This window comes from Odocoileus virginianus, chromosome 17, assembly GCF_023699985.2.
Source record: "Odocoileus virginianus isolate 20LAN1187 ecotype Illinois chromosome 17, Ovbor_1.2, whole genome shotgun sequence".
Taxonomy (NCBI): domain Eukaryota; kingdom Metazoa; phylum Chordata; class Mammalia; order Artiodactyla; family Cervidae; genus Odocoileus; species Odocoileus virginianus.
The window spans coordinates 11,127,604-11,147,865 of NC_069690.1; the positions used below are offsets into that span (position 1 = coordinate 11,127,604).

The window sequence follows — 20,262 nt, forward strand, 5'->3', positions numbered from 1 at the left end:
ATTAATCTAATCATTTATTTAACAAATACCTGCTGGGTAACATGCTAATAAACACTAAGAACAAGAGGCAGATAAAATCATCCTTGAGCTCACAGCCTACAAGGAAGAAAAGACATTAACAAAAATATAACATATAAAAGTGAAATAACTCTTACACATGAGGCACAGTGGTAACAAAAAAGAAGGAATATACAACGTCTGCTTGTGACAGGCAAAAAGGAGATGTTTGAGAGAGCAGACAGAGACTCAGGAGTGGCATCAGAAACATGGTCTGAATAGTTCTGGGTTCTGGAAATGAGTTTTGAAGTAGGCTATATTTACAAAGAAAGGAGAGAAGGGCATTCTAATTTAGACATATTAAGATATTCTACTTTGGATATAAATGCATGGACATAAGATGGAAGGGGCTTCCCTGGTGGCTCAGATGGTAAACCTAAGTTCAATCCCTTGTTCAGGAAGATTCCCTGGAGGAGGGAATGGCTACCCACACCAGTATTCTTGTCTGGAGAATCCCATGGACAGAGGAGTCTGGTGGTCTACAGTCCATGGAGTCGGAAAGAGTCAGATACGACTGAGCTACTAACACTTTCACTTTCAAGATGGAAATGAAAGGCAAGTAACTCAGTATGTCAGAAACAACATGAAAGTCAGAGCAAGTGGTGTCTGGATTTTATTTAGAAAAGAGTGGAGTAAAGATTTCAATTTTGAGCAACTCCCTAGCAGTCCACTGGTTAAGACTCTTTCACTGCTGCAGGTCCGAGTTCCATCCCTGGTGGAGAACTAAGATTCCACAAGCAGCACGGCACAGCCAAAGGAAAACAGAGCATTCAGTTCTTGAAGCATGACTGTGGGAGTGAAATGAAGGGGAGTGAATTTGTGGTGGAGATAAGGGTAGCTGAAGGGAAGTTAGGGAGGAGTCCCTTCAATAAACACGGCAGCTAAAGGACCCTGAAGAGAAGTAGGAAGAGAAAATGTCTCAAAGCACTCTAATGACTATCCAAATGCCCATCAACAGATGACTGGAGAAAAAAGATGTGATACATACATATACACAATGGAATATTTCAGCCATGATAAAGATGGATATCCACACAGATGTACCTTGAACCCATTATGCTAAACCAGGTAAGTCAGACAGAGAAAGTACTTTATGGTATCACTTAAATGTGAAAAATAAAAAAGCAAACTTATATATGAAAAAAAAAAAAAGTAAAATGGTGGTTACCAGGGGATGCAAGGTGGGGATAAGACTGATGGTCTTTAAGGGTACAAACTTGAAACAAGTAGTAAATAAACCACAGAGCTCTTATGTACAGTATACTGATAGAGACGATAATATTTTACAATTGGGCTTCCCAGGTGCCTCAGTGGCAAAGAATCTATCTGTCAATGGTGGAGACACGGGTTTGATCCCTGGGTCAGGAAAATCCCCTAAAGAAGGAAATGCAACCCACTACAATATTCCTGCCTGGGAAATACTGTGGCCAGAGGAGCCTCATGGGCTACAGTCCATGGGGTCGCAAAAGAATCGAACACAACTTAGTGACTCAACAACAACAAGTGCACAGTTCTGTAATGTGACAAACTTGGCTACAACAGGCAATCACATTACAATGTATGAATGTACCGGAGTAACGAGCTGTATACCTTAAACCTGCACACTGCACGTCAAAGATTCAGCTTAAAAACTCACTCTTATAACAACTGAAAAACGTAAAAACTCATGTATCTGCAGTGGTCGGCAAACACTACAGGCCAACTCTATATGCTCTCTCTCAGCTATTTCTTTTTTCCTCTCAGCTATTTCAACTACTCAACTCTGCCCTTCCAGTGTCAAAGTAACCATAGAAGACATATATATAGATCAATGAATGCAGTTATGTTCATTAAAAAAAGAACTTTTTACAGAAACAACTGGCTGGCCACAGACTTGATCTAGGTAAAGTTAGTCACTAAATTGTATGACATTTATCAGACGCTAATACGGAATTTCCAGTATTTTCAAATTGACAAACTGAATTTATTACTTTTACCTTGAAACCAGTCTAATGGTGAAAATTTGAACAAAAATCCCTATTTACTTTTATACTTTAAAAAGACAGCCAAGTAAAATTCAACACTGTTTTAACCACGGTCTCTTGAAAAACAGGCAAGTCACAGGTACATAAGAAAGATTTCTACACTGACTAAATGATAAACTAATTTTCCAACACATAAAACAATTGTCAAATAGTATTTTAAAAAATAAACCAGACAACAAAAGTATAATTTAAAGATGCTGATGAGTAGGATTTAACTTGAAATATGCATGTCTATATATATATGAATATGAAAAATATTAGCTAACATTATAGCAACATGAACTAAGTAAAATTCTTCAAGCAATCCAAGCAGCTAATTTTCAATATATTAAATCTTTGATAAGCCTAAATTCAACTCAAAATCTTGACTAACATTCCAGAAATACCTTACAAATAAAAGCTATAAATATTCATCAAAGTACAAGAGCCTAGAACCTTTGAAATAAAAAAGAAATTTTAGTTTTATACATCAAACGAATATTTCATTGCAAGACGACTGATAGACAAAAATGATCAATACACAGATAAGCCCTAAACTGAACCACATGTCCACCATTTCAATTTCTGTGACACATCCAAATGCCACATTAATGTTATAATTAAAGAATCTCCTGATTCTTTATGCTGAGAAATTTAACTCCCAGCGAGTCTAGAATTACAAATAGAAAGTCATTCCTCAAGTGTCTCATCTGTCTTCTTCGCCTACAATAACTTTCAGCTAAATGACTAACAGAAAAGCAAAAGAAAAGGAAGCAGCAGGACAAAGAAAAGGGTAAACAGCAGAAGCAAGAGAGAAGAAACAGCACCGGATGAATTTAATATTATTGTATCATATGCATTAACACAAGCCAGAATCAAATAAATAAAAAAATCTTTAGGCTTATTGAGTAACTTACGTTCCATCATCAGTGGAACTAAAACATGTTATCTAAAACCTTTTTCCAAAACACTTATAATCAAGACGACCTCTTGGTCTTGTCAAGGAAAAGAAGTTTCCTTCTTTTATTTTAAGAATACTTCTGAAATGAGGTGGTGGTAGCAAATAGTATCAAGGCAAGAAGACAGAATCCAACTAAATGCTTACTTAGAAAACAGCTGTTAGAGAAGTGATTCTGCTCTATGAACTCAAAGACACATCAGGATACATAAATGAGCAGAGACAGTTGCTGAAGACATCAGCAGTCAAGAAACTAGGGAAAGTTTAATCCTTTAAATAACATTACAGAGGATAACAAGTTGCCTATCCACAAAATGCAAAATGATGTAACTGTCCATGTTATCAAACAAGTTGGGTGGTTTTTCACATATTGTTAAAAACAAGAAAGAAGGGGAACCCTCATTAGGACACTCAATATTATCAGTTCTGAGCTTTTAAATAAGCAAATGTCAGCATGCTTAACAAGATATAAATGAGAAATACACAGTGCTTAATTGTTTTGCAAATTTCTACTGGGTCACATAATTTATTGCTCTTTAAATGCATTTTTTGGCATATTTACAACATCTCACACTTGCTTCTTATTGTAATGATGCAAAATTTGGCTATGAGAAACCAATCAGGCCTGTAGAAAATTAAATTTTTCTTAAAACTTAGTGCAGCTCTATTTCAGTAATTCTAATTTATAAAAACATTTTATCAGCAATCTAAATGAATTTCATTGATTTACTCACCCAAACAATATTTGGGGAAACAAAAATCTAATATAGCAGACATATACAGAATAATTATGTCCAACATTTTATTAAAATAAAACCGAGTATATATTCATTCACAGAACGGGCTGAATTCAAATGACATATAAAACAACAGTATTTGAGCACTAGAATTAAGTGTTATTACATTTAAGAATCTAAGATACAGCAATCGGCATCACACAAGGCTCTAAATTTATGTCACCAATTTACTCCACAGTCTCAATTAACCAGTAACAGCAGTTTAAAATTTTAGGGTTAACACCCTAAAATCTAAAGCAGATATTCCCTAACTTTAGTGTGCTAGGCAGCACTTAGATTATCCGTAAGAAATACAGATCTTTGGTCCCACATTCAGAATTACAATTTAGGAGGTGTTGGGAGGTCTTGGGGGAGACACAATCAAGAAATCTGCAGTTTTTGAACACTCAGATAAGGACTCTGTTACTGACCTTAAGTCTGTAATATGGAGCTAGAAAAATTAACAAACTGACCAGAAATAGCAGCCCTGGAGCCCCATACCAAATCTTAGAAATTATGTAAAAGATACTTTAAAAAAAAATTAACTAAAAGCAATGATTCCCCAGGGTGTGAGTGGGGCAGTAGATGGACTGAAAAGGGCCAGAGGAAACGTTCTGAGATGATGAAAATGCACGATACTTTGATTTATCGTTGTACAGATGTAACTAGTGGATGGCACATGGAACACCCAACCTCCAGCCTTCACTACCTCACCTGCCACCACTACAGATGCTTCCTACACACTGCCCACAGCCTCTCTTAGAGCAGGCGCTGACACAGTTATGATCAGCCAGACAAAAGCAGGATGCTGCTGCAGTATTCTGGGAAAGTATCCACTTTCCTGATAAATGGAATTAACATCACTGAAGCTGTCCTTACTGCGTGAATCCATCTTACTGCTTTGAATTCAGAAATGATGCCCAGTGGAGTGGCAATTACAAAGTGATCACAAGAAAAAGAAAGTCACTGAGACATTGTACCAAAACCAGCAGCAGCCTTCTTGTAAGGTGAGAAAAATAAACCCTGTGTCTTTATTTCTGTAGCCAAATATATGCCTAAGGATTCAATTACCAATTTCCTTTCCAACTCCCTTTTAAAAAGAAAGAAAACCTGAAAGCAGAGAGTACTCAGATAAAAAATCTCAAATCCCAGAGTACTTACTATCTTTCAGAAGCCTGTTAAGAATGACAATCAAACCATAAAGACAAGTCCCATACCACAAATGCTAACTGGTCAAGGTCCAAGCCATCAGATGAGGTTATGTTTAATGAAAACAAAGGAAAATATTTAAAATAGGTTATGTGCCCAAGAATGAATATATAACATTTAATCAATATATAATATATTAATATGGGCTTCCCTGGTGGCTCAGTGATAAAGAATCTGCCTGCCAATGCAGGAGATGCAGGTTCAATCCCTGAGTTGGGAAAATCCCCTGGAGAAGGAAATGGCAGCCCACTCCAGCATTCTTGCCTAGAGAATCCCATGGACAGAGGAGCTTGGTGAGCTACAGTCCATGGGGTCCCAAAAAAGTTGGACACAACTTAGCAACTAAAAACAACATAGACATTCCCAACCCAATAGTTCAATGACTTCTCTTTCAAAATTGATAAATACACTTTCATTAAAAATGGTCTAACTCTGACAAAGCAACAAGGTTAAAAGCAGTAAGATGGCATGAGAATAAGTTGCTTAAATGGAGATGTAGTAAAGACAGATAATCCATCAGTTCAGTTCAGTTCAGTCACTCAGTCGTGTCCGACTCTTTGTGACCCCATGAATCGCAGCACGCCAGGCCTCCTTGTCCATCACCAACTCCTGGAGTTTACTCAAACTCATGCCCATCAAGTCAGTGATGCCATCCAGCCATCTCATCCTCTGTCGTCCCCTTCTCCTCCTGCCCCCAATCCCTCCCAGCATCAGGGTCTTTTCCAGTGAGTCAACTCTTCGCACGAGGTGGCCAGAGTACTGGAGTTTCAGCTTCAGCATCAGTCCTTCCAATGATAATCCATACATAGCGTCTAACTCATCTGCCTACTCCCTCCCCATATTGATTCTTCAGATTCATTTATGTATTCAAAAACATATTCAGGGGAAGCCTATAACAAGCTTGCACTCTGCTAGGCACTAAAAATTTGAAAATGAGCTAAAATAAGTAACACACTAAACTCTTGGGCATCTATGCTAGAGAAATGAAAACCGTGTTCACATAACATATTCGTAATGGTGCAAACTGTAAATAGTTCAGGTGAATGTTTAAACAAACTGTGAAAGTTAGGTTACTTACAAAAGGGTAACATGAGGGGACTATTCAGTATTTTGACAGCAGTGGAGAATACACAAACCAACACATGTGATTAAAATATATACACTTACATACACATATACACACACATGAACACAAGTAAGTCAGGTGAAATCTGAAAAAGATCAATGCATTGTGCCAATGTCAGTATATTGGTTGTCACATACTCTAGCTTTGCAAAATGCTAGCACTGGGATTAACTGGGTAAAACATACATGGGATCTCTTAGTAAAACTCAATTTCTTGTAAGTGCACATGAATCTATGATTATTTCAATAAAAATCAAAACAAAAAATGCAGATGTGACACCTTGGGAAAACCACAGTGCCAGCAGTGCCACTGGAGCTGGCTCCTGCTGAAGCTGGAGCTTGAGTGGAGACAAGGATGAGGGGTGGCCCCAAAATGCCAAGGACTGCAGTGTGAACCAAGGCAGTGCCAGGAGTGGGGACAGAAAGGAAGGGGCTGCTGTGCCTGGATCCTCCCTGGACGCTGGCAAGCGGCACCACCGCTCATCCAGAAATAACTGGCACCAACACTTAGCCAAATGAGGAAAAAAGGCTCACACTCCTGGCTGCTCCCATAGTATCTGCAGGCTAGCCTCCCCCGCCACCAAGATAGGGGATAATGAAATCACCTGGCAGCTGTTGCTGGAAAAATTGGCATGTGCACCTTAAACACATTAGTCCATGTCCTCATGTAAGGGGAAACAGCCCACACCCTCGGAGAAGCAAAAAATATCCTAGAACAAAGTGGAAGCACAGTTCAGAGAAGAACTAAAGTGACCTTGTGCATGCCTGTGTGCATGTTCAGTCGTGTCCAATTCTTTGCGACCCCATGGACTGTAGCCCACCAGACTCTGCTGTCCATGGGATTCTCCAGGCAAGAACACTGGAGTGGGTCACCATTTCCTTCTCGAGGAGATCTTCCTAAAGTAGAGGTTGAACCTGCATCTCCTGCATTGGCAGGCAGATTCTTCACCACTGAGCCACAGGCGGGCGTACTATTGCAGTTTATGTTGATGAATACAACTCGTGGCAGTTTCTGCCTTATGGCAGAAAGCGAAGGAGAACTAAAGAGCCTCTTGATGAAAGTGAAAGAGGAGAGTGAAAAAGCTGGCTTAAAACTCAACATTCAGAAAACTAAGATCATAGCATCCAGTCCCATCACTTCACGGCAAACAGATGGGAAAACAGTGACAGACTTCATTTGGGGGGCTCCAAAATCACTGTAGATGGTGACTGCAGTCATGAAATTAAAACATGCTTGCTCCTTGGAAGAAAAGTTATGACCAACATAGATAGCATATTAAAAAGCAGAGACATTACTTTGCCAACAAAGCTATGCTTTTTCCAGTAGTCGTGTATGGATGTGAGAGTTGGACTATAAAGAAAGCTGAGCACCGAAGAATTGATGCTTTTGAACTGTGGTGTTGGAGAAGGCTCTTGAGGGCCTCTTGTATTGCAAGGAGATCCAACCAGTTGATCCTAAAGGAGATCACTGGCATCACTGACTCAATGGACATGAATCTGAGTAAACTCTGGGTGTTGGTGATGGACAGGGAGGCCATGGGGTGCTGCAGTCCATGGGGTTGCAAAGAGTCGGACACAACTGAACAACTAGTATTAAAGGCTTGATGATTGTACTTACATGCTTCTATGTGTTGGGGGGTATCCTCTGCCAAGAAGACTGAGGCCCCCAACAGCTCGCCTGCTAGGCTTTCCATTTCTTCCCATGTTATGTAACAGACACATAAGAATCCAAGAAGAAAGTGAAGGTGGAGACTTAATGGCTGCTAAAGCACGCAGAGGTGTTATCCCAGTACAACATCGCCACCTGCCTGAGCCAGCATCCAAGTACACTCCCTTTTTTAGATGGTAGCTACTAACCTGCTTACGGGTTCTTGTAACTCAGCAACTGACTCATGGAGGCTTTGTGATTTTTCCAGACCCATACTGGGACAAATCAACTCCAATCCAATGATGAGCATGGTGGGAAGGCCCCAAGAGGGACTGCTAGTCAAGTGGGAAGGGTATACTCCAGAATGTGTTCCACAACACCCCCAGGAGCACCTTGTTTTCACAACTACTTTATCACCTACTCTAGTGCCTGAAGCAATGCCAGTGGTTCAATAAGCCCTTGAATCACAGAGCTTCCTTTGAATGCTTGACTCACTGATGGTTTGGCTAAGATGAATAGTGATGGTGTCCACAGGCCCAGGGAAGCTGCACAGCACCAACAAAAACGTGGGATAGACAAACATGAGAATCAGTCAGCACAGCAGGATAATGGAAAGCTGTCGCCTCTGCTCTAACCGAGGAGTCACTGTGACTGTGGGCCAGTGAGGCCCGTTCATTTTTTTTGGATGGATGTTTTTGTGCTACCATGACAGGTAATACAGAGAACATGTAGAATGCAGAGCTATTTTACTTTTTGGCTTTTAAGAGAAGTTTGTGGATTCCTGCTTTAGATAATTCCCCTAAGGACTATTAATAGAAATGCTATATTTATACTGAAACTTGGGCATCTGTCAATGGCCTTGCCAATGGTCTGGTGTGCAATCCATCCATCAGATGGTCTGATGAAGGAGATTATATACTGGCAGATTGCAGATGTCCCTCTTTCAGGGCCAGGAGCTGTACAAAAACATCATGGCTGGTAACTGAAGAATCTGGGTCACTAAGGCCCCAGGTGAGAATCCACCCACTGATGAGAAACGCTAGAATCAAGCCACTCATCATATCTGCTTTGCTCTGCCCTGCATAGTGATTTCCATCTAAATTCATCAGTTATACATCTTTGCCCATCTACTGTCCACTGCTTCATATCATATAAAGTATACAAGATGTCACAATTTAAAAGCATAAATATACTACAGGTGTTGGGGGTTAGCTGTTCAGGACAATAGTTAACAGGATTGCTCAGAGATTTGCCCTTTTTTCCTTATGTATTTAGTTGCTCAGTCACGTATGACTCTTTGCAACTCCATGGACTGTAGCCCACCAGGCTCCTCAGTCCATAGGGATTCTCCAGGCAAGAACACTGGAGTGGGTTGCCATGCCCTCCTCCAGGTGATATTCCCAATTCAGGGATCGAACCCAGGCCTCCTGCATTGCAGGCAGATTCTTTACCATCTGAGCCACATCAAATGTTTAGAAAATGTTATTAAACTTAGTTTTAGGTGCACGGACATTTAAATCTTCCTGATAATTTGACTCTTGAACCTTGTGAAATATCTCTGGTAATAGTCTTTTGTCTTAACCTCTTTCTTAGTTGATATTAATATAGTCAAATTTTTAATATGCATATGTTTATTATTTGCATGACATACCTTTTAACATGTTTTTACTATCACCATATTGAAGACTCACAAGACAATCTTTAGTGGCTAATCTGTCCCTTTAGTTTGGAGTTCTTTAGGCTGAAATATGTTAATATTTTGTATATGATTTATATGGTTGAATTTTGATGTACTATTTGTTTTCTGTTTATCCTCTGTGTCTTGTGTCTCTGTTCTTCCCTTTTGGCAGAATTACTTTTGAATTAATTAAACCTTTTTTTAGAATTCCACTTTAAATGAGGCTTTGTCTTTTTAGGTACAGCACAAATGAACCTTGGAACAGTATAATTCCATATACCTGCTCCCACCCAACCACCAATGATATTATGCTATAGCTATCATATGTATTACATGTATACAATATAAGCCTCAGAAAATGTTTAAATTTCTTACATATAAAAAGTATCTTAACAATTAAATTTAAAATTTTAACATTCTTACATATTTTAAACAAATTGAGAAAGAGGGGAAATCCTCTTTAATATGAAATTGATCATTTCTCAGATATTTCATTACTTCCAAAGTATCCAAGTTTGCTCTGGTTATCATTTCTCCCTGCACAACAGTGTGGAGTTGCAAGGTTTACTGTTCAGTCATCATTCTTAAATGATGCTCTTGATGGATAATTTTTGATTACCAGTACTTTTTTCTTTTAGTCCTTTAAACAAGATATTCCACTGCCTTCTGACTTCCACGGTTTCTGATAGGAAGTCAACAGTTTGAAAATGTTTTTTCTCTGTATATGTTATTTTCCTCTGGCTACTTTCAAGATTTGCTTTGGTTTTCAGAAAGTTGACTATGTCATTCTTAAACTTCAGCTTTGTCATGTTCAAAATATGTCTTTCAATAAATCTGGAATAGTTCCCATCTTTATTTCTCCACGTATTTTTTTTTTTTTTTTTTTGCCTCATTCTCTCTATACCTTCTCCTACACAGATCAAAAGAATTTTGCTCCAGGATGGATAATACACAGGGTGACAACTATACCTAATTTGGATAATTTTGATGAGGAGATGTGAACTTTCAGTCTGATGACATTTTACTGTTAAGAACTAATGTTGTAATGTGCTGAGATTTCCAGGGATGTTTGTATGGGGTAAACGTATTTTGAACATGAAATTATCCCGAATTTGAGGGTCAGAGAGGGTGGACTGTAATGAAGTAAACAGTGGCTCAAAACAAGACATATCCAGATCCTAATCTGTGGAACCTACATACAGTACATTATAGTACAAAGAGTGACTATTATCTTATATGACAAAATAAGTGATTAATTTCCAGATCAGGAGAAGTTATCCTGGATTATCAGTGCTGATATTAAATGGAATCATTTAATGATATTAAATAATTATTTAATGTACCCTTAAAAGATACAAAGAAGAGGAGACGACACAGAGAAGAGGAGGAGGAAATGAGATCATAGAGGTAAATACTAGAGTGGTATCTAGCCATAAGCAAAGAAATGATGAGTCACCAGAAGTTGGCAAAGGCAAAGAACAGATTCTCTGTTAGAACTCTAGAGGGAGTGCAGCCTCGCTAACACCTTGATTTTGGACTTTGGGCTTCCAGAAATGAGAGAAAATAGATTTCTGTCATTTTAAGGCCATTTGGTTTTGTTCTGTTATTTTAAGGTAATTTGTTATGACAACCACAGGAAAGAAATGTGCAGTAAATTTGTACACAATATGAATTTTATGTTATGGACTCCCCATAACTGAAGTTGCTGGGTGGTATGGCAAGCTTATGTTAAGATTTTCAGAAACTGCCAAACTATTTTCCAGGGTTGCTATACCATTGTACATTCCCAACAGCACTGTGTGAATAGCCAGTTCCTCCACTCATTCACTTTTTGAGAGTTCCCTTAAAATGTGGTGTAGATACCAGACAACTTGTGTCTAGGCCAAAGGGTTTCTCCTGTGTTTTCTTCTAAAAGCTTTACAATCATAAATTTTATATATTTAAATCTATGGTCTAGTATGAGTTCATTTTTGTATATGGGATGAGACATGGGCTAACACTCATTTTTCACACATAAATACCCAGTCAGTTCATTACCAACTTGAAAAGACTAACTTGTCTTCATTTCGCACCTTTGTCAAAAATCAATTGTACATATGTATGGCAGAAAGTGAAGAGGAACTAAAAAGCCTCTTGATGAAACTGAAAGAGGAGAGTGAAAAAGTTGGCTTAAAGCTTAACATTCAGAAAACTAAGATCATGGCATCTGGTCAAATCACCTCATGGGAAATAGATGGGGAAACAGTGGAAACAGTGGCAGACTTTATTTTTTTCGGCTCCCAAATCACAGCAGATGGTGACTGCAGCCATGAAATTAAAAGACGCTTACTCCTTGGAAGGAAAGTTATGACCAACCTAGATAGCATATTAAAAAGCAGAGACATTACTTTGCCAACAAAGGTCCGTCTGGTCAAGGCTATGGTTTTTCCAGTGGTCATGTATGGATGTGAAAGTTGGGACTGTGAAGAATCAGCTGAGTGCCGAAAAATTGATGCTTCTGAACTGTGGTGTTGGAGAAGACTCTTGAGAGTCCCTTGGACTGCAAGGAGATCCAACCAGTCCATCCTGAAGGAGCTCAGTCCTGGGTGTTCATTGGAAGGACTGATGCTGAAGCTGAAACTCCAATACTTTGGCCACCTCATGTGAAGAGTTGACTCACTGGAAAAGACCCTGATGCTGGGAGGGATTGGGGGCAGGAGGAGAAGGGGACGACAGAGGATGAGATGGCTGGATGGCATCACCGACTCGATGGGCATGAGTTTCAGTAGACTCTAGGGCTTTGTGATGGACAGGGAGGCCTGGCATGCTGCAATGCATCGGGTCACAAAGAGTCAGACACGACTGAGTGACTGAACTGAACTGAACTGATGGCAATGTGTCTGTTACTATAGCTTTAATAAGTCTAATTACCAGGTAATGCTCCAACTTTTTCTTTTTCAATATTATTTTGCCCAGTATAAGTCCTATGCAGTTGTATATAAATTTGAGAAGTAGCTTATTAATTAATTTCTATCAAAAATGTTTAATACTGCTGGGATTTTAATGGAGATGGCACTGAATATACAAATCAGTTTGGAGAGAAATTATATTCTAACAATATTATGTACTCTAGCCCAAGAATATGGCTTAACTCTATCTAATCAGATCTTTACTCTCAGTGATGTTTTACAGTTTTAGAATACAGTCCTACATGTGATGTGCTCACTGTTTTTAAACTTAACAATTTTTTAAAAATTGACAATTGTTTGTTTCTAGTATATGGTACCCAGAAGTCTGGTTAAAATCAGCCATTAGTTCTAACTTTTTTGTGGCATCCATTAGATTTTCTGAATGTCATCTTTAATGTAATTTTACTTCCTCCTACTGGTATGATGGTGGTTCTTCCCATGGTTGCAGATTTCTCAGCAGATCTCAAGGGTTCTTTCTTTGTACCTTTCATCTCTCTGATACTCAGTCCTGAGAACTCCATGATCTTGGTCTTCCTAGACTCACCAATATCTCATCAAAAAAGGGAGTCTAGACTCCACTTGGGTTCCCCTTTCCTGTACCATAGGCTGTTTTTTCCTGAACTGACTACTGCAGAGAATCTACCTGCCAATCCAGGAGGCACAAGAGATGTGGGTTCAATCCCTGAGTAGGGAAGATCCCCTAGAGAAGAAAATGGCAACCCACTCCAGTATTCTTGCCTGGGAAATCCCATGGACAGAGGAGCCTGGCAGGCTACAGTCCATGGGATTGCAAAGAGTCAGACACAACTGAGCATTTACACACAGGTACTTTTCTCCTTGAGAATTAAACATATTAATCATACCATTTTGCAGGATTGCTCTGATAAAGTAGAAGTAACAGGTTTCTAATATGCAGAGGTTTCCAAAGAAAGTGTACCATTTATCAAAATTAGCATGTTAAGTACAAAAACTACCAGTGTCAGCTTCGGTAAGACTTAACAGAAGTATATTTTTAAATACTGTAACATTTTACTACATATGACTTTACTGATGAAAACTAAGAATATTTTGCTAACTACACATGTACTTTAGGAGGAAAATTACTGTCAGATGCAGAGGATATCCCAAGTCATAGATCATAAAACAACTTAATTCAACATAATTAGATCCACATATTTGATCCTTTTTTCCTTGCATGATTAAAGTATCCTCAGAGTTCTTGGAAGATTCCAGAATGACATGATTTTAAAATACTCAAAGACAGATTACTTGCCATACAAATTTCATTATCAGTGTTAAATTTTACATATCATTTCAAAATCATTTTCAGTATACACTTATAAAAATTAATTTTATGGTTATCAATTGTGCTTCCTTAGATTTTGATGTTTAAAGTTTAAAAATTTCCAATCTCCTAAAGTATAGGGTGTGACAAAGAACAACACAATTTTAATAATGTCTATTTTATTTTCCTACCTGTTAAATAGGAATAGCATTGGCATTAGCAAATATTAGCATCTACAAACATTTGTCCATGTGCAGGGCACTGTTTTATGGATAAGAGACCCCAAGAAGCTTAAGCAAGACCTCTGTTTCCGTGTTAGAAATAAAGGTAAATTGAATGACAAATAATGCTAATGCAAAAGAAGTATCAAAAATGGATGTAAATTTTTTAAAAGGTGTGGGTGCTTAAAATATTCAAATTACTGGAGATTACAGTTGAGGTAGAGCATATCAGGAAGTAGGGAGGGCAGGACAGGGATTAAAAGAGAGAAAAGAAATAAAATGTGGGGCTTCCCTGGTGGTTCACTGGTAAAGAATCAGCCGGCCAATGCAGGAGACACAGTTTGGATCTCTGATGTGGAAAATCTCACAAGCCATGGAACAACTAAGCCCGTGCACCACAACTATCGAGCCTGGGAGCTGCAATTACTCAGCCCACGTGCTCCAACTACTGAAGGCTGTGTGCCATAGCGTCCGTGCTCCACAAGAGAAGCCACTGCAATGAGAAGCACACACACCACAACTAGAGAGTAGCCCCGCTTGCCACTACTAGAGAAAAGCCCATGCAGCAATGAAGACCCAGACAAAGATAAATAAATAAAATTTCTGGTTAAAAAATTAAAAGAAATAAAATGTGCCCTGTATTGTACAACACAGGGAATTTAGCTAGTACTTTTTGCTAACTATAAATGGAATATAACCTTCAAAAATTGTGAATCACTATGCTGTCCACCTGCAACTTATATAATGTTGTACATCAACGAAAAAAAACTTTTTAAAGAAATAACATGTGCCTGGCAGCACATTTTATAGTGAAAATAGTAAATCTTTACCTAAAATGCTCATCTAATTGAAAACTTCCATATGAAAGCAATAACAGCAAATGGTTATTAAACAGGAGAAAGCAACTTCACTGTGCCAGAAAGTAAGGACACTGTCAAAGAATAATGTACGTATTATAAGCTAACAGATGTCAAAGATGTCAAGCTAATAGATGTCAAACTAATAGGCTCCAACTGGCCAAATCCGGACTGTTTTGAGTATTAAAATAATTTTTGAATGAATATAACCCATTTAACAAAGAATCTATTCAACCAAATGATATAATGTAAGTAAAAGAGGTAATAAAAAGTTTGATGAGGAATGGGATATTTATTTTAAGTGACTTCTCCTAGCCCACTATCCACTCAGGCCACAGCAGAGACAGCAGACTAAAAATGTCCTTCTCCCAGTCTTCCCCTGAAAGAAGTATATTTGCATACTTCAAAAGCTGCGGTCTGACGGCCCAGCTCCCAATGAGTCTGCATCTAGGTGCTGAGATCCACACCACATCAACAAAATGAAAAATAAAAATCATACAACCATCCCAACAGATGCAGAAAAAGCATTTGACAAAAGTCAACACCCATTCATGATAAAAACTCATTAAAGTGGGTACAGAGGGAATATATTTCAACATAATAAAGGTCTTATATGACAAGCCCACACCTAATATTATACTCAACGGTGAGGAGCTGAAAGCTCTTTCATAAAAGCTGAAAGCATTTACAATTGCATCAAAAAGAATAAAATACATAGAAAAATTTAGCCAAGGAGGTGCAAAAACCTGTGCATTGAAAACCATAAGATATTGATGAAAGAAACTGAAGAAGACACAAATAAACGAAAAAACATTCCATACTCATGGATTAAAAGAACTAATACTGTTAAAATGTCCACACTATAGAAAGCAATCTACAGATTCAATGCAATCTCAATCAAAATTCAAACGGCATTTTCACAGAACTAGAAAACAATCCTAAAATTTGTAGGAACCACAAAAGACCCCAAATAATAAAAGCGATCATGACCAAGAAGTACAAAGTTGGAAGTATCAGCATCATGCTTCCTGATGTCAAACTATATTACAAAGCTAAAGTAATCAAAACAGCATGGTAGAAAGTTAAAAAATAGGAGGTACCATTAACAAAGAAAACAGCACAATTATTACTTTTAGTTACACATTGTTTTAGAGTTCCAAGCTAATGCAATAAGAAAAATAAAACTGAAAACTGTAAAAAATTAGCTTAATAATTGTCAGAAAGTATGTTATATAAAAGGGCTTCCCTGATAGCTCAGTTGGTAAAGAATCCGCCTGCAATGCAGGAGACCCTGGTTCGATTCCTGGGTCGGGAAGATTTCCTAGAGAAGGGATAGGCTACCCACTTCAGTATTCTTGGGCTTGCCTTGTGGCTCAGCTGGTAAAGAATCTGCCTGCCATGCAGGAGACCTGGGTTTGACCCCTGGGTTGGGAAGATCCCCTGGAGAAGGGAAAGGCTACCCACTCCAGTATTCTGGCCTGGAGAATTCCATGGACAGTCCATGGAGTCGCAAAGAATCAGACATGACTGATCGACTTTCACTTTCACTTTCATGTTCTATATATAAAATCCAAGAAAAACTTTTCTGAAAAAGTATTAGACCTCAAAATAGAGTTCAGCAAAGCAGGAAGACACAAATCTAATACAAAACAATCTATAGCCTATTATACCTCAGCAATAATAATTTTAAAATGTAATAATTCCTAGATGCAAAAATTCTATAATTAACAATGTAAATTCTAACTGTATTAAAATGTAATTTCAATGCAATTCAAATTAAAAACCTCAAAATATTTCTTTATATAACTTCAAAATAATTTTATATAACTCAATATTCTTTATATTACCCCATAACTAAAATGCATTTCACTGAGAAAATATTCAAGAAGAGCTGAAAATGTTTTAAAAAATGAACAATAAGTCTGCTATAAAACAGTAAAAATTAGTAAAACAGCATAATGTTGGTGAAAGGTACTGCTTTATTTTTAATTTCTATTAGCGGGATTTCTTAATACACATTAAGTCTAGAGACTTAGTCTCTAGAACTAAGAGAGTATTGTGGTTGTGTATTATGAACCACCAAGATCAACATCACCCAGCTTTGACAATTATTAACACTTTGCATATTGTTTTCAACGTATGTCTTTGTTTTGTTCTTCCAGAACATTCAAAAGCAAACAGAAATATCATATTATTTCATCCATAACTACTTCAGCATGATTGCAGGATATATGCCTAATAGACTGGACTTTAAGAAAACAAACAAAAAAAATGGTTTTAGCACAGGAAGAGAAGAATAAATTGGAACTTCTGATTTATCAACGTTCATTGTTCACCTACTACTTATATAAACTGGGTCAAAATAGTATAAAGTTCTTAATTATCTGACCCAGTCTAAAAAACAATGAACTCACCAACACTAACGTTAAGCTCCAATATGATACAAATAACCTCTGGATTAGGTATCATATTACACAAAGAAAACACCTTCTGAAAAAATATACTACTTACTTTGGCTTCAGTTTCTCCCCTGTGAAGAGTGTATAAATGATGGACAGCACTTTGTGATGAGGACCAAGGATGAGTCAAAATTTGGAAGACGTGAAAGTCATGGCCAAGGGTATCTGTTGTGACTAGAAGCATTCCTGAAGGGCACACCAAAAAAGGGTAGAAATAAACACCATTATGTATGTGGATGAAATATTTTCACAAGGCACTCATCATACTTTAAAATATTATTGAAGGGAAAAAGTGACCAAATATATAAGAACTTGCTACAATTAAAAAAAAATTAAAACACAGGACTTTTTTTCCTGTGTGAATACAAAACCTTAAGGTCACATCAGTATTCATGCATAGTGACATACTTACATGTCAAGGTTTTATGATGTTCTCATACAACTAGTAAAGGAAAGTTTACAATGCCAGAATCACCGAGTTCACAAGCATTTTAAAATAGCAAATCTGATAACAAAGCATGTGAAAGACTTTCCTCCATGGAATTAAAACCCACTTTCACTTTTTCCATTTCTAAAACCTGAATTCTAAGTTCCAATTTGAGTAGTACTACATTCATAATAACACCCTACTCAATTCACCAGTTTAAAACTTGTCTCCACTCTAGCCTATTTATTTAAATTCCCTACTGTCTTTCACAAAGCAAATTTTGATGAGATGTCATAGCTAAGAATTATGCACCTAACACAAGGTCACAAATATTTTGGTTTCCTGTTCAATTTCACAGTTTTATGTTTTACCTTTAGGTCTTTCATCAATTTTGTGTTAATTTTTGTACAAAGTGTGAGGTATTAGAAATTATCTTTTTTGAAAATGATGTTCAATTGTCTCAGTAGGATTTCTTGAAGACTAATCTTTATCCATTAAACTGTTTATCTTTTATTCTACATTCAATGTCAACATGCCAGAGATCAACTGGCCATATTGTGTTTATCTGGAAGTCCTATTCTGTTCCATTGGTATCTGTGTCTATCATTCACTAATATCACAGTTTCTTAACTTACTATAACTTGGAAATCACATAGAGCAAGTCCTTGTTTTCTGGCCTTTTCCAAGATTGTTTTAGCTATTTCAATTCCTTTGCCTTTCCAAACACAGATTCAACTTTTCGATATCTATATAATGGGGATAATAAACATCTTGACAATAATGAGTCATCTCATCTATGAACATCTTATATTTCTTGATATGTCCTGCTTTTCTCTTTTAGCACACTGATTATATTTTCTTAGTGCTACTATAAATGGTTGAGTTCAATTCAGTTCAGCCGCTCATTCATGTCCGACTCTTTGCGACCCCATGAACTGCAGCACGCCAGGCCTCCCTGTCCATCACCAACTCCCGGAGTCTACCCAAATCCATGTCCGTCGAGTCGGTGATGCCATCCAACCATCTCACCCTCTGTTGTCCCCTTCTCTTCCCAGCCTCAATCTTTCCCAGCATCAGGGTCTTTTCCAATGAGTCAACTCTTTGCATCAGGTGGCCAAAGTATTGGAGTTTCAGCTTCAGCATCAGTCCTTCCAATGAACACCCAGGACTTATCTCCTTTAGGATGGACTGGTTGGATCTCCTTGCAGTAAAAGGGACTCTCAAGAGTCTTCAACACCACAGTTCAAAACCATCAATTTTTCGGTGCTCAGCTTTCTTTATAGTCCAACTCTCACATCCATACATGACCACTGGAAAAACCACAGCCTTGACTAGACGGACTTTTGTTGGCAAAATAATGTCTACTTTTTCATGTACTGTCTAAGTTGATCATAACTTGCCTTCCAAGGAATAAGCGTCTTTTCATTTCATGGCTGCAATCACCATCTGCAGTGATTTTGGAGCCCAGAAAAATAAAGTCAGCCACTGTTTCCACTGTTTCCCCATCTATTTGCCATGACGTGATGGGACCAGATGCCATGATCTTAGTTTTCTGAATGTTGAACTTTAAGCCAACTTTTTCACTCTTCTCTTTCACTTTCATCAAGAGTTCTTCTTCACTTTCTGCCATAAGGGTGGTGTCATCTGCATATCTGAGGTTATTGATATTTCTCCCATCAATCTTGATTCCAGCTTGTGCTTCCTCCAGCCCAGCGTTTCTCATGGTGTACTCTGCATATAAGTTAAATAAGCAGGGTAACGATATACAGCCTTGACTCCTTTTCCTATTTGGAACCAGTCTGTTGTTTCATGTCCAGTTCTAACTGTTGCTTCCTGACCTGCATACAGGTTTCTCAAGAGGCAGGTCAGGTGGTCTGGTATTTCCATCTCTTTCAGAATTTTCCACAGTTTATTGTGATCCACACAGTCAAAGGCTTTGGTGTAGTCAATAAAGCAGAAATAGATGTTTTTCTGGAACTATAAATTGTACTCTATTTCAATTACCAAATTTTCCTTGGCAGTATATAGAGATACAACTGCTATTTACATAAATATCTGTAGGCAAGGAGATCCAACCAGTCTATCCTAAAGGAAATCAGTCTTGAAAATTCACTGGAAGGACTGATGCTGAAGCTGAAACTCCAATACCCTGGCCACCTGATGCAAATAACTGATTCATTTGAAAAGACCCAGATGCTTGGAAAGACTAAAGGCAGGATGAGAAGGGGACGACAGAGGATGAAATGGTTGGATGGCATCACTGACTTGATGGACATGAGTATGAGTAAGCTCTGGGACTTGGTGATGGACAGGGAGGCCTGGCATACTGCAGTCCATGGGGTAGCAAAGATTCAGACACAACTGAGCAACTGAACTGAACAGAACTGAACTGAACTGTATGCATACCTGCACACTACAAATTCTAGGAGTTTTTATGTAGATTACATGGAATCTTCTTTCTAAACATACAGTATGTGAATAGACATAGTTTGATTTTTCTCCTTTCCACACTACATAAACTACATGCCTTTTTTTTTTTCTCTTGACCTGCTATTTTTGCTGAGGTAGACAAAAATGATGAGAGGCAATATTCACGCCTTGTTCCATGTTT

General features: G+C 38.0%; 1 protein-coding gene across 10 annotated transcripts in view; it reads right to left on the minus strand.

Annotated features, from left to right (window-relative positions):
- The window catches only part of BCAS3 (BCAS3 microtubule associated cell migration factor), a 581,826-nt gene that overhangs the window by 364,978 nt on the left and 196,586 nt on the right, over positions 1-20,262 (minus strand). For all 10 annotated transcript variants that reach the window (XM_070478583.1, XM_070478586.1, XM_070478587.1 and 7 more), the window contains exon 14: positions 17,277-17,410. In XM_070478583.1, the coding sequence (XP_070334684.1) occupies positions 17,277-17,410 (134 nt within the window). The remainder of the gene's footprint in view (positions 1-17,276; positions 17,411-20,262) is intronic.